This window comes from Chiloscyllium plagiosum, unplaced genomic scaffold, assembly GCF_037043375.1.
Source record: "Chiloscyllium plagiosum isolate Xiang-an unplaced genomic scaffold, Cpla_swu_hap1 HiC_scaffold_22, whole genome shotgun sequence".
NCBI classification, from domain to species: Eukaryota; Metazoa; Chordata; class Chondrichthyes; order Orectolobiformes; family Hemiscylliidae; genus Chiloscyllium; species Chiloscyllium plagiosum.
Genome location: NW_028270160.1, coordinates 45,873,829 through 45,892,019, shown reverse-complemented (window position 1 = coordinate 45,892,019; position 18,191 = coordinate 45,873,829). Strand labels below are relative to the sequence as shown.

The 18,191-nt window shown below is 40.8% G+C and overlaps 1 protein-coding gene across 1 annotated transcript in view; it reads left to right on the top strand.

Annotated features, from left to right (window-relative positions):
- Positions 1-18,191, top strand: part of LOC122561091 (myoferlin) — a 227,388-nt gene that overhangs the window by 30,858 nt on the left and 178,339 nt on the right. The window contains exons 4-5 of the mRNA XM_087999003.1: positions 8,877-8,982; positions 11,129-11,225. Coding sequence (XP_087855129.1) covers positions 8,877-8,982; positions 11,129-11,225 — 203 coding nt within the window. The remainder of the gene's footprint in view (positions 1-8,876; positions 8,983-11,128; positions 11,226-18,191) is intronic.

Below are 18,191 nucleotides of genomic sequence, written 5' to 3'. Positions count from 1 at the left end.
TTCCTATGAGATGATTAATCCTGCCTTATTAAACTCCTCCTGGTCTCTGTTGATCTGTTTATGGGTTTGTTCCACAATATTTTTCCAGGTAACTGACCTGAATGCTATCTGTATTCTCGTTCTCAAAGTTGCCTTTCTCAGTAAGACTTGCTCTGTATGTGAAGATTAAATTCATCTCCAATTTTTGGCAGCAGTTATCTTGCAGGATCCTATTGATTTGATTCCTATGGAGTTTGGCTATTTTCAGGAGTCCTAGGGATTCATTCCACAGAGAACATCGTGTCCTTGCTAATTTTTATCTCTGCCTAAACTGATCTTGATCTTCTGAGCAAAGATTATTTCTCTCAGCTATTCCAAATTCATTATCCAATTCTTCATTCCTTTGCACCTCCCCTTTGGAAATGTCAAGTACAGCTGTTATTTAGTTCCTAACCACAGTCACTTTGAAATCACGTCTTCATACAATGTGTTAACCAAAATTGTTTCTATATGTACCACCACCAATTCATCTAAGCTTTACAAATACACACAGCATTTGCAGCAAATCCTTTTTAGTTTTGTTGGTTTTTCTGCTGGTTTTTTTTGCCTACTTAGGGCCTCTGGGATGCATCTTTTGATTGGGTTAGATGTCTGTCTCTTTCTATTGTTTTCAAAGTTAAAAATCTCAACACCAGGTTATAGTCCAACAGGTTATTTGGAAGTACAAGCTTTCAAAACGTTGCTCCTTCAGGTAGTTGTAGAGAGAGTGCGGACTGCAGATGCTGGAGATCAGATTGGAAATTTATCTGTCATTCCTTGCACGTTATCTGCTGTATCCGTTGCACCTGATGTGGTCTCCTCTGCATCGGGGAGACAGGACGCCAACTTGTGGATAGTTTCAGAGAACATCCCTGGGATACCCGCACCAACCAACCCCCCCCCCCCCCCCCCCCCCCCCCCCACCGCCCCGTGGGGTTATTAGGTTGGATGTCTGCCTCTTCCTATCATTTTCAAGGTTAAAAATGCATTTGATTATCTTTTTGAAATTATAACTGTGAAAAGAATTATGATAATTCTGGACTTGGCAGCGGATGCATTTGGAGTTCCTCTGCCACTTTAGCTGTGATGGTACTTTGTTTCCCACTTGCAGGAAAGCCTGAATTTCCAACTTCCTAGCTATGATGAAAGCTCAGGAAGAGAATTGCTATCCCATTTATGAAAATGTTCCAAACACAAACTATAGAACCTCAAACAGGAAAGTGGTTGAACAATCATTATTTCCATAAGTGTATCAAAATATGTTGCTATTTTATTGTTCATATTTTCAATGTCTCTTTGCTCCCAGATGCTCCTGACCTTAGTTTTTTTTATTGTGGTAAGCAAACTCAAGCTGCCTATGTTAAAATTTTGATTTCAACCTTCAGGCTGTGATAACCTGTTCAGCAGAACTTAATGCAGCTTGCAAAGAGCTAATCTGCCGTTGCAGAATACAATGTCATTCGTAGTATGCATGTGTGTATGCCTAGCTTGTTGAGGTTAGTCTGCGCAGTATAAACCTTGCTTTCTCGAACTTTCATCAGTTAGGAATATGCACTACTCCTTTTTACCTAGTTCTCTTTTAAATTAAATGGACTACAGTAATTTGGACTGAATTAAGAATTTGGAACACCTTTATAAGTATATAGTTTTTTTGTATTTGCCCAACTTTTGGAAATGGGTTACAATCTCTTGGTATGCAGATAGAAATGACCTGCACAATTATCTTGCTTCATCAGCTATTTGGTGACTTAAAGGGAAGGCTGGATTGAGAGTCTTGGGATCTTGTGCTTTCAGAATCATCTTAAGACCGTAAGACACAGGAGTGGAAGCAAGGCCATTCAGCTCATTGAGTCCACTCTGCCATTTAGTCATGGTTGATGGGTGTCTCAATTCCATTTACCCGCACTCTCCCTTAGCCCTTAATTCCTTGAGATCAATCTCTGTTTTGAAGACACCCAACGTCCCAGCCTTCACTGCACTCTGTGGCAATGAATTCCACAGGCCTACCACACTCTGGCTGAAGAAATGTCTCCTCATTTCCGTTCTAAATTGACCCCCTCTAATTTTAAGGCTATGCCCACGGGTCCTAGTCTGAAACAAATTCCCAGCATCCATCCTTTCTAAGCCATGCATTATCTTGTAAGTTTCTATTAGATATCCCCACAACCTTCTAAACTTTAATGAATACAGTCCCAGAATCCTCTGCCGATCATATGTTAGGCATGCCATTCCAGAGATCATCCATGTGAATCTCCGCTGGACACCGGTCCAGTGTCAGTGTGTCCTTCCTGAGGTGTGGAGCCCAAAACTGGACACAGTATTCTAAATGGGGCCTAACTAGAGCTTTATAAAGTCTCAGAAGCACATCACTGCTTTTATATTCCAACTCTGTTGAGATAAATGATAACATTACACTTGCTTGCTTAATCACGGACTCAACCTGCAAGCCAACCTTTAGAGAATCCTGGACTAGCACTCCCAGATCCCTTTGTACTTTGGTTTTATGAATTTTCTCACTGTTTTAAAATATAGTCTATTCCTGTATTCTTTCTTTCAAAGTACGAGACCTTACACATGCTCACGTTGAATTTCATCAGCCATTTCCTGGACCACTCCTAAACTATCTAAATCTTTCTGCAGCCTCCCTACCATCTCAATACGACCTGCCTGTCCGCCTAACTTCGTATCATTGGCGAACTTCACCGGAATCCCCCCAGTCCCTTCATCCAGATCATTTAAAATATAAAGTGAACAGCTGTGGCCCCAACAACTGAAACCTATGGGACACCACTTGCTGCCATTCTGAAAAAGAACCTTTTATCCCAACTCTCTGCCTTCTGTCAGACAACCAATCCTCAATCCATGCCAGTAGCTCACCTCAAACACCATGGGCCCTCACCTTACTCAGCAGCCTCCCGTGAGGCACCTTATCAAAGGCCTTTGGAAGTCTAGATAGATAACATCCACTGAGTTTCCCTGGTCTAACCTACTTGTTATGTCTTCAAAGAATTCAGCAGCAGGTTTGTTAGGCACGACCTCCCCTTACAAAATCCATGCTGACTTGTTCTAATCCGACCCTGCACTTCTAAGAATTTAGAAATTTCATCCTTAACAATGGATTCTAGAATTTGACCTACAACTGAGCTTAAGCTAATCGGCCAATAATTTTCCATCTTTTGTCTTGATCCTTTCTTGAACAAAAGGGTTATAACAGCCATTTTCCAATCATCTGGGACTTTCCCTGACTCCAGTGGGATTTTTTTTTGAAAGATTACAACCAATGCCTCTGCTATTTCTTCAGCCACCTCCCTCAGAACTCTAGGCTATAGCCCATCAGGGCCAGGAGATTTATCGATTTTTAGACCTTTTTGGCTTTTCTAGCACTTTTTCTCTCTCGTTATGGCTACCATACTCAACTCTCAATTTTTGGGATATTACTCATGTCTTCCACTGTGAATACTGACACACAGTACTTCAGCTATTTCCTTATCTTGCAGCACTAGCCTTCCAGCATCAATTTCTACTTTTGCCTCGTTTGTTTTTTATGTGAAAGTTTCTTTCAATACTATCATTTCTAATATTACTGACTAGCTTATCTTCATATTTGATCCTCTCCTCTCCTTATTTCTTTCTTTGTTATCCTCTATTTTTGTAGTCTTCCCAATCTTTTGAGTTCCCAGTGCTCTTGGCCACTTTATAGGCTCTCTTCCTATGATATCTTTCCTGACTTCCTTTGTCAGCCATGGCTGACAATCCCTCTCTGGATAATTTTTCTTTTCTTTGGGATGAACCTCTGTAATGTGTCCTCAATTACATCCAGAAGCTCCTGCCGTTGTTGCTCTATTGTCTTCCCCACTAGGTTCTGCTTCAAGTCGTTTTGTATTGGTTATTCCAGAGACTAGGCCATCGTCACAGATTAGAGCAGATGTCAGGGGAGGCTAAAATGGTTGCTCATCAGTGATCATGTTGTTTTGACACAGGAGCCTGAAGATTTCAATGATAGCAGTTATTTCAGTTGGATGTCTTTGAACTGGCTTAATATTCAGTCACCTAGTGGATTTAGACATCCTTCACAAGTTATGCAAATCTAACACATTGCAACTTGATTCTGCTCTTGTGTTGAGCCACAATTATTTAAAAGCTGCTTTGTTGCTTGTAACTGGGTGTACAATGCATAAACGTGTCTTATGCAAATAATTGGCAATGCATCAGGAAAAGCTTCTCGTTGTTGGAATCATTGGGTTCATTTCCTTTTAACATGATGTTTGTTAATGGGATTGGTCATTAGTCAGCAACCTGGGTGTGGTTTTAAAGCTGCCTTAGATGGTTACAACAGCTTTACTTGGTTTGAGGAAAGGGTAACAAAGATTCCCTTGCTCGTATTGCCCGCATTCCAAGATTCTATCTTCAGGTTACCACATGTAATCAGCTTGACAGTCATTCTTTTGTCTCCAAGTGGTTAACATTCCACATCCTATATCAACAGCTGGTTTTATGTCCCTGACTGTTCCCTTTTTAACAAATCCCTTTTTACACAATGGATAAAATTGCTTCCAATTCCTATTTCTTGCTACCTTGAATAGACTTAGCAGCTTTCCTGTCTAAGTTGCAACTAATTTACATCTAAACGGTGCCTAGCTTGATTCACATTTGATTTAAACCATGTCTGTCCCTCAATACCAAGGCAGCCCACTTCTGTTTGTCTTCAGTCTGCTTTGATCTGCCACTGCTGTTCAGTTATCTGGCTGTGTTTCTGTCATGGAAGAAAAAAAACTGGGTTTTAATTTTGTTTCCACTTGCTATTCTTAATTTATTAAAGATGTATAAATTTTGGGAATAGTATTCCTTCCACCTCACTTTATACTTTCTTTTTTAGCAAGAGATTAATCAGCTTCTGTTGAATAAAACTGAACTGTAACCACTTGTAAAACCTTCAGGAGTGATGATGGGGTGACCAGACAGGAGCAAGGTTTGGAGCTAGTGCTGGAGGACACCAGGAACCCAGTAATGGTCCTGGACTGGTGAGGGAGGTTTTCGTGGTGAATAGTGGTGATGAGAAGCCGAGTGATGACAGCAGAATGTTTTTGGTTGTACGCTGATCCTCTTGCAGACACAGACTTTGTGTGAAAGAATAAGAATTACCTTGATGTCCACTCGAACTGTTGCAATGACTGGGCTGTTGGTTGATTTGCCCTAGTGGATTTATTTGGTGAGCATGATGGATTGTCACTTCGAGACTGATCATGTGACATGATAGCTCTCTTTGGAGGGAAATGTTAGACTAAATCTAACATTGCTGCCTGCAGAGTTGAATACAGTGTCTAACAAAGCTGTTATTAAGCACAGTTTTAAGCACAGTTTTTGGCCTCTTTCCCTCCTTGAAAAGTAATATCTGCCATCTTTGTTTTCCCCCATACCCCTACATCCAACCCAACTTAAACTTTGCTCACAGGAACTTTACAGGATGGCAGAGGCAGGATGACTTTACAGCTGCCTCAGTCAGTAAGAGCCCATCTTGCTCGCTACTTTGTCTTACTGAATCTACTTCACCATATTCCCCGAAACACACACACTTAAAGATGGTGTGGCACAACAAATACCCCTCATTGTATTGTTCTCTAATAGGTGGAATGTGCACCTTCCCTTGGATGTTCCTTTCTATAAAACAAATCCTTTTACTATGGGAGTAGCTGGAACTATAAAGCCAGCTATTGATGCCGAATGGGCAAAAAGACCATCATTTGGGACAACTTCTGTATTTGTCTGTATTGTGTAAGAACAGTTAGTTTTTGGATCATTAGGCAGGGAGTAATGGCAGTGTTTCCTCCTTTTTTACATTGTCGTGCAATGCTGGTGTGCAAATGCTTGGAGAAATTCATTGGCTGTGCCATCAGGAAATGAAGGCCAATATTTATTCCCAAGTCAGTATTCCTAAAGAGAAAAATAACTTGCACATCATTTTAATTGAGACCTTGCCATTTGTGAAAGTGTCGCTATCCAAGTTTATGGTCTATGTTGACAGCTGCATTTTAGGAGTGATCAAATATAAATGACATGTTTGGGAGACTGAGGGGCGGGGGGGAAACCCAGGAAATATGGATGTAATTTTTTTTTCTTAATAGTTTAGTATTGCTGGCATCCAACCCCTCAAAAGTACGTAGAGATATTGAGTTCTGGAATGGAGTACAAGTGCAAAAATTTTAGCTTTTCGAAAATGAAGAAGCACCTTTTTCAGGTTCTTCATTGGCTTTTTCTAATTCCCTTGTTAACTGTTTGATTAGGTCAATAAACAAAATGCTAATCCCCTCAAGGTAGTGGTGCAAGATTTGATATAATTGTAAAATCAAATGCATGTACCCCAAATTTTTTAAATACACAAATGTAAGAGGTGTCTCCAAGAAATCTGGCCATAATGTCATTGACCATTTTCCCTCCTTTTTTTTCATTTTAAGTTTGTTTTTCTACATCCTACTAGAAGGTAGGCTTGGTAATAGTGAATGGAGCAAATCTGTGCTGTTAGATACATTCAATTTCATTGTTTCAAATTGAAGTCATAACCTGGATATTGATACTTTTGTTTGCACTATAACTCCCTGAACTGCAGTAATTGGCAGTCATCAGTCTTGAAGCTGTGTTACTGTTTTCTTCCATGACACAGGTACTGCATTGTAAGGTATAGAATTAGATTTTGAGTCTACAAAGTAGGAAACTCACACCTGGAGTTTATAACTTAAAACTAAAGTCGCTCCAAGTTTCTTACGAAATTTGTTTGTCTACAGTAGAACAACATTGTATTGGTGTTCCATATTTTTTAAACATACATGACCCAAAGCTTCATAGGAAGATTTTGACATCAAGCTAAATAGTGATATTACATCAGATGCCCAAAATGTTGGCCAACGCGTTGGGTTTCCAAGCAGCTAAAGATGTAGCCACAACTATTGGAATAATTAAAAACTAAGAATCACAAGGCCAGAATTAGGCCTGAGGGTTTGTGAAACTGGTAGAAATTATAGAACTAGGCAAGAGTGAAGACATGGAAGAACTGAAATGAAATTTTAAGAATTTGAAAACTATTGGAACAAGAATATGATCATTCTCTGCCTTGTCCTGAGGTTACCAACATCACACATGCTAGGTTTCGTGCAGTTTTTTTTGATTACATTACAGTGTGGAAACCGGCCCTTCAGCCCAACAAGTCCACACTGACCCGCAACCCACCCATACCCCTACATTTACCCCTTACCTAACACTACGGGCAATTTAGCATGGCCAATTCACCTAACCTGCACATTTTTTGGACTGTGGGAGGAAACCGGAGCACCCGGAGGAAACCCACGCAGACACAGGGAGAACGTGCAAACTCCACACAGACAGTTGCCTGAGGCGGGAATTGAACCCGGGTCTCTGGCGCTGTGAGGCAGCAGTGCTAACCACTGTGCCACCGTGTCTCTGTGATATCAGGGAATAGTTTGAGCATACTGGTTAGCAAGGGCTATGCCCACAATAATATCTTAATGGTGCTGAAGACCTGCTCTAGAACTAGCTGCATCCCTGTGAAACTGTTCCAGTACAGTTAAAACACTTGCCTGTGCAGTTGTCTCGTAGATGCATAACTTGTCCACAAAAACACAATTATTTCCCCTCAATTAACTTTTTTTTTCTGAGCAAAGTTGTGGAAAGGTTTAAGTGCTATCAAGTAGTGCGTATTAACTTTGATCAGTTTGGGTTCTACCAGGGTCACCGACTCCTGATGTTATGACCTTAGTCCAAAGAAGGTCAAAACAACTGAACTTGAGGTGAGCATAACTGGACTTGACATCAAGACAACACTTGACTGTATGTGATGTTCAGCTTTCTTGACAAAATTGAAGTTATTGAGAATTGGAGAAGAAAACTCCACTCTTAATAGTTGCCAGACCTAGAGCGAAGGAAATAAATGGTTCTGATTGTTTAGAGGCTATTCAGTTTAGTTCCAAGATTTGCTGCATCATGACAGACTCCATCTTCAATTGATTCATCCGTGATCATTCTTCCATCACGTGGTCATAAGTTCACTGCAATTACAAATGTCCATTCACCACAACTCTTACAGGAGCAATCTGTGCCTGCTCCTAGCAAGACTGGGTCAACATGCAGGCTTAAGTGGCAATTAACATTCTTCCATTCTCAGAATATCGAACTCTCTCTCCATGTCTACTGAAGTTCCCCAATATCGACATCATAGGGGTCATCATTGACTAGAAACTGGATCAAATAGGCACAGCCAACAAAAGGTGGTCAGCGGCTGGGAATTCCCTGACAAGTAACAGTCTTGTTGTCCACCAACAAACTACAAGTCAACGCTATGAAGAAATACTTGCTACTTATATAGTCAGGTGCAGGTTTATCAATGCAACTGAGAGAAAAAGGCACTTTATCTGCCACCTTTAAACAATCATTCCCTCCATCGTTCTTTTTAAACCTACATCCACCTCATCTAGAAGTTTAAGTACAGCAGGCATGAGGGACATTGTCTGCAAGTTTTCTTTTGAGTCTCAACCTAATTTAGAAATGTATTTCCATTTGAGTCTGAATCCTGGTACCCCCTTTCTAATAGCATTGTGGTTCACATTTTTTCCATATGGACAGCAGCTGTTAAGGAAAGTGGGCTTCTTCACCAATACCTCCTGGTGGGCATTTGGGGATGGGCAATAAATTGCAGCAGCGCTCATCCCCGGTGAAATCATCTTTGAAAGGAGTGACTTATTCAAAGACGTTTTGCACACATGATAGAATTAAAGTTGTATGCCTCTAACTCTTTTAATTTCTGGAATATACCAAGGTTTAATAATATTCATTTCACCATCTTATTTTAGGTTTATTGGTTCTGCAACAATATCCTTGAAAGACCTTGCAAGTGGCCAAAAAACATTACCTTTCAAAAATATCCCATTGCTCAGTGAAAAGAAGCAGCCAACTGGGGTAAGTAAAACTTGTGTCGCAATCCATTAGTCCTCTGGGCAGGGAGTTTCCTCCTTCTCCCCTACCTTACCCCAGTTCCAACCTTCCAGCTCAGCACCGTCCCCATGACCTGTCCTACCTGCCAATCTTCCTTCCCACCTATCCACTCCACCCTCCCCTCTGACCTAATCACGCCCATCCCCACCCCCATTCCCCTATGTACTTTTTGCTACCTTCTCCCCAGCCCCACCCCACCCCCCATTTATTTCTCCACTCTAGAGGCTTCCTGCCTCTATTCCTGATGAAGGGCTTTTGCCCGAAACGTCTATTTTCCTGTTCCTCGGATGCTGCCTGACCTGCTGTGCTTTTCCAGCACCACTCTGATCTAAACTCTGGTTTCCAGCATCTGCAGTCCTCATTTTTGCCTTGTAAATGGCTTTAGTCTGGTATTTGGAATGCAGTCTCGGTGTGCAGTGATTACAGTAGGGGGCCAAGTATGCACCCCTGGGGGGCTCCAGTGTTGTGTTGCTGAGGATGAAATATTGTCCCCAATCTTCACTGTGGGTCAGGAAACTGAGGATCCAGTTGCGGGGAGTGGGGCTTAGTCTGAGATCACTAAGTTTAGTAATCAGTCTCTAGGGGATAATAGTATTGATGGCTGAACTGTAGTCAATGAGTAGGATTCTTACGTAGAATTTCTTGGTGTCCAAGATGTTCTAGGGAGGATTGAAGAGCAAGTGATATGACATCTGATGTGGATCTGTTGGTCCAATAGACAAATTGGAGTGGGTCGAGAGTAGTGGGGAGGCTGGAGTTGATTAATACCATGACCAGCCTTTCAAAGCACTTCATGACCACCGAAGTTAGGGTCACTGGGCGGTAGTCATTGAGACATGCTGCATGAGCCGCCTTAGGCACAGGGATGATGTTGGCCCTCTTGAAACAGGCAGGGACAGTGGCCTGCTGCAGGGAGAGGTTGAAAAAGTCCGAGAAGACCTCTGCCAGTTGATCTGCGCATGACCTGAATGCACGGCCTGGTATTCCAGCTTATTTTTTTTTGTTTTTAATTTGTATCAAGAATCACCAATTTGGATTGATAAATGTTAACAACAAAACAAACTGGCTAAAGATACCATAAGGTGGTTTTGATTTTAGTGTATAAATTCATACCACATTTAGTTTAGAAACAAATTTGGATTTTAAAAGGATATGAACGCTTGGTGTTTGTGAAAGTCTCTTAAATTCACTGTAAACCAGCTCATGGAACCACCCTGATGACAACTGGGTAATTTAATGAGTGCAACAGGAATGCAACCATGTAACTCATTTTCTGGAAGTGGAAATTTAAAAGCCGCCCACACATGCTACCAACACTTTAATTGTTTAAATTTGTGCTGTACAACCTATTTGTGTAATTGTAGCATACAGTATTTGAATAGAATCCAATCTAAGCTGCACTGTATCAGGGTGAAGTGTTGCACTGTAAATGTTAATATACTGCATTTACTACTTTTGCCTGCATCAGAACATCCAGGCCATTGTAAGTCTGGTTATTGGAATCTGTCGTGGACATGGTTGACATAATCAGATGAGGTTTAGCAGATATTACATCACGATGTAGCCACCTATAAAAATTAAGCTGAGTTAGCAATGCCTTCCTAAATTTTCCTCCCTTTGTGTCTTGGCTTGTGGCACTGTCTGAAATGACTGTTGGAATGGGCATGGAATTTCTCATGTCGTTTGATGAAAGCCTCATCTTGAAGATGTACCTTCAGTTAACTTTGCATTTTTGGGCAAATGACACACCTTTTTGTTTTTGTTTTAAACAGTAGATGTGCTCAGTATTGAGTAATGAGGTCACTGTTTTATGCTGCAGTAGATTAGAATGAAGTTCTATTTCTATATTGTAATCAACAAGAAATGTAAGAATCTAGGTGTCCAAATGCATAAATCACTAAATGTATTAATACAAAGTAATTTAAGGTTATTAGAAGGGCGCTGGAAGGTGGAAGGTAAACTTGTACCAAGTCGAGTTTGACCATATCTGAAGTACTTTGTTCGGATGTGGATCTTCCAATTTGGGAAAGATTTTATTTTTAAAAACTTTTTTTTTGAACTGTTTTGGTCCAAGAATGTGGCTGATTTTGGTGGAAAATTGTCTTTTCAGGGGACAATAAATCTCGTGGCGACTTATGAACCACCAGCTGGAGCCGTGCCACCTGATCCATCTAATCTTGGAAGCTCCGATCAGGATGCTGAAGGGAGTGAGTCCTCATTAATTATTAATACTAACCAGGTTATTAATCACATTGGTATGGTTTGTTGCTTGATGCTTATGCACCTATCCAATAGTATTCTGAACTCTAGGAATTTTATGTTTTCCTACAGGATGAAAACAGGCCATTAGGCCTAAAAAGTCCATAACAACCCTTTGAGTACCCAACACACACCCATTCCCCTACCCTCTTACATTTCCCCTGACTAATGCATCTAAGCTATACATTGCTGAACACTTGGAAGGTCAGTATGCACTGGCCCATCAATGTACGTTGCATCTAATAACTGTGTTGCATCAAAATTGCTTTGAATTTAGCGGACCAATGCTGTGACAATAGAGAATTTGAGTTAGGTAACAGGTTTCTATTTAAGTGTGGGACTGGCTGTTAAATGTTTCTCTGTTCTCATTCATTTCGTGAAGTCACTTTTTGGTTTTTGTAAGGTGGGCAGGTGTTCCATTCCATTTAATTTTGTCTGAATTACCGTTTCAATAGATGAGTTGTTTGTGCCAATAAGATAAGTGTTTGTACTGTGTGGGTGGATTGAGGATTAACTAACTATGCAAAATGTATTGTGTAACTCAAAGACAATGGGTGGAGATGAGGCACTGACCATTAAGAGGGAGTCACCAGATATTGGGGAGATAGAGGATAGGCTGAGAGGTCATGTCATGCCCACATTCAATCAAGGAAAACTGAAACTGACGTGGGAGTTGCAGATTTAGAGTCTAAGCTCCATTTCATGCTTTTAAAACTACAGAAAATCCACAGTAAACAATAAGCAAGTCACCTTCAAAATAGTCCCCTCATGGCAGACTTAACCACCTGTGTCTATCTGGGTGAAGTAACATAAATGTTCTGGATGTCAGATTGCTCTTATTGAAGGCTTGAGTTGAACTCAAAAACTCTGATTCAGGGTAAATTTTGGGACTAGATTATTCATCCGCTGTGTTTTATTTAGAAAATCTTGCAATTGTTATAGGTTAGGTGGAGGGAAGGCAAAGAGGGGGGAATGAATGAATGAATCCCAGGACATGATGTTGAATCCACTGTAGCTTTGTAAGTTTTTGAGCTCCGTTCAATGTGTGATTGTTTGACACCATCAGCTTGGAGCATTAGGATCGGAGAAGCCAGTTTAACTTGGGGGAATTGGAGAAAAGCAGTATTTTTGGAGTAGAAATTAAATAATCAAGTGCATGCTAATGGAGTTGAAGAAAAAAGTGCTCCTTGGTGCTGAAATTGTGAAGAATTAAATTGAAAAAAGATCCAAGAGTTTTGATACTCTCCTCCAAGTCTATCAAACTATGAGCCGTAATCAACAAAATTAATTGGATGTGGAACTGTAACAACCAAAATAGTTGACCCCACATCAAAAAAGATTGTGATTGAACTGGTCAGATGAAGCATTAAGTTGGATTCTGATCCCTGAGGTACAGACAGTGAGCATGTACCACATAGAAAAAGGAAGAGAGGTCCAAGTGCACATAGGACTCCTCAAAAATGAATCTGAGGAGATGGTTATGGGAAACCAGGAAATGGTAGAGTTAATCATATTTTACATCTGTCTTTACAGTGGACAATACTTTGAACATCCCAATAATTGAAAAGAATATGGGGCAGGAATTAAGTTGTTAGAGAAGTTATCAGACAAACTAATGGGGCTAAAGACAGAAGTGCCCTGGCCTTGAAGTCTTGCATCTGAGAATCCTACAAGAAGTAGCTACAGAGAAAGTCAACGCATTGGTTGTAATTTTCCAAAAGTCCTTGGATTCTGGAGAAGTGCTAGGGGTTTGGAAAATGGTCATCTGATATCCCTATTCAAATAGGAGGAAGCCAAAAAGCAGACCAGTATAGGCCAACTAGCCTAACATCTTTTGGGGAAAATGTTAGAATCAAATATGAAACCAAGAGTGGAATGTTTGGAAAATCATAATCTAACCAAGTAGTGTCAGCATGGCTTTATCAAAGTGAATAATTGTCTGCCTAATATTAGTAATCATTTTTATTTTTGAAGAAGTCTCAACCTGAGTGGATAGAAGGAAACAGTGGCTGTTGGATTTGGCCTTCCAGATAGTATTAAACTAGGTACCTCTCACACAAAACTAAATCTAATGGTGCTGGAGAGAGTGCATTGGCTAATGAGCAGGAAGCAGCATTTGGGGAGTTTTTCATCATCTTTGATTTCTGTACTGTAATGAACTAATGCTGGAAAGATGTTTAGCATGTGAGTAACACTATTCTGCAAATTAGTTAACAAAACAAGACTGGGTCTCCCATCAGGCAGACAATCTCTAGCTCCACATATGTTGTTTTTGTCCGAAGTATGAGCATTCCAAGATGCTTATAGTCTAAGCAGTATAAACTGAAGAATTAAGATTTGAGTCTATTGACTTGCAATGATTTGGGAAATTACAATTTTAGTTAAATAGGAATAGTAATCTGACCTCCATTTCTACACACTATATAAACAGTGATGCAGATTTGTATCCTGGTTTTCACGGAGCGCTCTATCATGTGTCTCTTAAACAAATGTTGTGATGAAGAAGTAAAAATTTTAATTGACTGATGAAGTGATATGTATTTGCTGTCTAATTTAGCTTGTCAGTTTAATAGGTGTTGAACAGTCAGCTATCAGCTTGGACTTTCAATATAAACATTTTTTTTTAAATGAGTTCAGCTGTTCCTCACTCCCAGGAACAGTGTGTCAATAGCCTGTGCCTGTTAATATAAACCACATTCACGCCCAGTGTTCTTGCACAATTTGTTGACAATTTTAGCCTTAAACCCTTAGTGGGAAGCCTGTTGCACCATTTTTCTGTTCTCCATTTGCCAGAATGAATGGAATACCAAGTATGTCTTTTGTATTCCCCCTCGAGCAGTCAGTGAGAAGAGTAGGAAGAAGCCAGTGAGTGTATGACAAATAACACCAAGTTAATTCCTTGAAAGAGGGAAGTATGAGGCACTGAGAGAATCTTGGTCATCCTCAGCCCAACTCTCATACACAGTCACCTCTTGATTCCAGCCATCACTGTAGGAGCCAACCATTTCGTCTTTCAAAGAGGGAACCGGTTGGCTTATTCAATTGTACTGACAGTGTGATTCTTTTATTTCCCCCAACTGTTGTAGAAGTAAAGCCCAAGCAGTTAGCTCTTTCATTCAATTGCAACTGAAGTTTCTGAAGAGGAAAGGTAACTGGAGTAAAATTGGCTGCGAGGTTCACTCCCAGTTTGGATGCATGGGGCAGGAGAAATCCCCAGGCTTGACCTGAATTTGAAAATATTCTTGGACTGTGGGGGGGATGCAAGCTGGATTGGGAGTCTGAACAGGCAACAAGGACAATCCCAAGTGCCTGCCAATTCCTGAGGCAGACTAGATGCAAAGCCTACTTCGGAGTTTTGACAGTATAGTCAAAATTAATGAAAAATGAAGATTAAACACCAGCATTTTCTTGCTTGATTCCACACACATTTGCACACCCGCCCACATCCCATCCAAAGCACCATGTGCAAATGTATCTGACCCCATGGACTTTCTTTCCCCTTGATGCAACCGGTTTTCCTGCATAATTCCTTTGCCAACTCATTCCATCTGCTACTGATGCCCCACCCCAACCGCCACTACCACTGTGCCAACTCATCTAGCATCCACAATGGGAAAACCTCAGGTATGTTGGCAGCATCTAAACGCTTTGAATTGAGAGCAAATCCAAATCAATATATTTGAAATTTCTTTCAACTAATCCCTTTTGTAAACTCCCTTCCATTCAACAAGTGTTTGGAGGTGCCCAACAGAATGCTTGTCATTGGTACCCCATTATGAGAGTTTGGAAGTCAGTCATGTAGCACAAATCCTATAAGGGCTTGTAAACAGACCTTGTGGACTTCGTTTCAATTTTGAACTTTTTTTCAGAGCTCCCTGACGTTGGCAGTATTTTCTTGACATTTCTCCATAGTGGGTTACCTTGATACCCAAAAGGAAAGCACTGAACAGACCACTTCTCAGTTGCTCTAGTCTCCACACTGCAGAGACAAGTTTCTGTTTAAAAGAATTACAGTAGCTTCCTTCCCTCTACCAAATCACCTGCAGTATTTTTCAGCTATTATCCACCACCCACTTTTAATAAACTTTGCCTTTGCTGGGCATTGCATTTAATGTGTTCAGGGACTTCAAACTGGATTTCAGTGGAAGCAGCTGGTTGTTTAAATGATCCCTTGCCTCCAGGAATTTCACATGCTTGACTTAATGACCATCATTTACACGAGGGAGAGATTTGGCAAATATCAGATTTGGGTCAGGATTGCCCACTACTTCTAGAATTTAACTATGGTGAAGACTCAGTCCTTCAAAGAAAATCTGAATCATTAAATCTTACAGTTCAACAGGACATTAGTGAACATTGAGTAGAATTTTTAGAAAGTGAGATGGAGACCTGAACTAAATGCTATACAACCTCATTTGGACACCATTATACTAAATAAACCTATTGGTGTTCAATTTGTTTCTGGTTTTCATAGTCGCACCAATAGTGCTGTTTTGTTTATTGGGTCACAGTACACATATGATAGCGTGTTAGTTGATTGCCTTGTGATTCCCCTGTGAGGAGCACAGTTCTTGTGGATTGAAGGAAGCAACTTATGCGCCTTGTGGAATGATGCTGCTACTTCTGGAAGGCAAAATTATCAACACTCCCTATGGATGTATCTGTGATGAAAACACTTAAGCTCTCCTGACGTGCAAATTATTGTTTTGCTTTTACTCTCACTCCTTGAATAAGATTTCACCAAATCTAAGAATTTTGGGACATTGATTTTGCTAAAACTGTCCTTATTTTTTGAGTAATTTTACATCTTTTGTAAACAGGATGACAAGGCTGATCGCGCAACTGATACTCTTAATGCTGCAACTATTCAGTGGTTTTCACTACCAAATGAACAGCTCCATATAGTTCAGGGTTGACTTTCCATTTGTGTTTGAATCAACTGATCTGCATTTTAGTATGTTTTGAGGTGTAATGGTGTTTCAGTGAAGCAGCTGCTTTGGTGATTTGATGAAATATGGCTGGAGGTTAAATTTACTGCTGGAAAATTCTATATCTAGCTTTAGTTTCAATCCTACATATGGCCTCCATACTCCTCTGCAGCAATGAGTTCCACAGATCCGCCACCCTTTGGCTGAAGAAATTCGTCCTCCTCTCAGTTCAAAAAGAGGTTATCCCTTCACTCTGAGGCTGTGCCCTTGGGTCCTAATGTTTCCTAGCATAAACATCTTCTCCACGTCTACTCCATCCAGGCTTCTCCGTATTCTAAGTTTCAGTGAGAACCATCCCGCCCCCCACAAAATCCTTCTAAGCTTCATGTACAAAGCCAGAGTCCTTAACTGCTGCTACTATGACAAGCTTAGTCCCCAGGTTCAGCCTCAGCTGTACATCTGTGCTCTTGTGTTCCTCTTGAGATGAATGCTAACTTTACATTTGCTGTCCTAACTGCCAATTGAACCTGCATGTTAGCCTTGAATCCTGAACTAGGATTCCCAGGTCACTGTGCTTCAGATTTCCGAAGCCTTTCCCCATTTAGAAAATAGTCCACACCTCTCTTCTTTCTATCAAAGAGCATAACCTCTCACTTTCCCACATTGTATTCCATCTGCCACTTCCTTGCCACTCTCCTAGCCTGACCAAGTCCTTCAGCAGCTCTCCACGTCCTCAACACTACCTGTCCCTGCATCTGTCTTTGCCATCTGCAAACGTGCAATTTTATCCTATGTACCTTCATCCAGATCATTAATGCATAACATGAAGAGTTGTGGCCCCAACACTGACCCCTGCAGAATTCCAGTAGTCACTGGCTGCCTTCCTGAAAAGGCCCACTTTCTGCCTTCTGCCAGTCAGCGAAACCTCAACCCATGCCAATACCTTGCCCCTAACACCATGGGCTTTTATTTCGCAGCCTACTGTGTGATACCTTGTCAAAGGCCTTTGGGAAATCCAAGTAGATACTGTCCACTGACTCTCCTTTTGTCTAATTTGCTCATTGCTTCCTCTCTGAATTCAAACATTTGTCAGGTATGACCTCCCCTTCAAAATGCTGTGCTGACTAAACCTTATTTTACATACAATTCCAAATGCTCCACAACCTATCCTTAACAATGGACTCAAATTTTTACCAACAACCAAGGTCAGGCTAACTGGCCTAAAGTTTTCCTGTCTTCTGCCTCCAGTCCTCTGGGACACTCCCTGCCTCCAGTAATTCCTGATAGATAATCACTGATGCCTCTACAATCTTCTTGGCTATCTCCCTCAGAACTCTGGGATGTAGTCTATCTGGTCTGGGTGATTTAGTCACTAAGACCTTTCACCTTCTCTAGTACCTTCTCCTTAGTGACAGCCACTCCACTCGCTCTGGCCCCCTGACTCTTTTGAAGTTCTAGTATACTATTGGTGTTTTTCACTGTGTAAACTGAAGTGAAATATCTGCTCAGTTCCTCTGCCATTTCTTTGTTCTTCATTATTACTTCTCCAGCCTTATTTTCCAGTGGTCCAAAGTTGCTTTTTCCTCTGTCAACTTCTTATTTTTAAAAAGTCTCTTGGAACTTTACTAATAACTAGCTTACTGTCACATTTCATGTTCTGACCCCTTATTGAATTTTTACTTGCCCTTAAAAACCAGCAAAGGACTTCTCAATCATCTGGTTTCCCATTAATCTTGACTACATTATTTTTTTGATTTAATGCTGTCCCTGACTTGTCCTATGGTTACCTCACCTTCCCTCGAATATCTGTCATTGACCTTGGGTTGAACTTCTGCGCCTCCCAAAAACTCCTGTCATTGCTGCTCCACCTGCTAGCCATTCCTCCCAATCAACTCTGGCCATCTACTTCCTCATGCCTTTTATAGTTGCCTTTGCCCAATTGTAGTAAAGTTGCATCTGATTCCAGCTTCTCTGTCAAACTGCAGG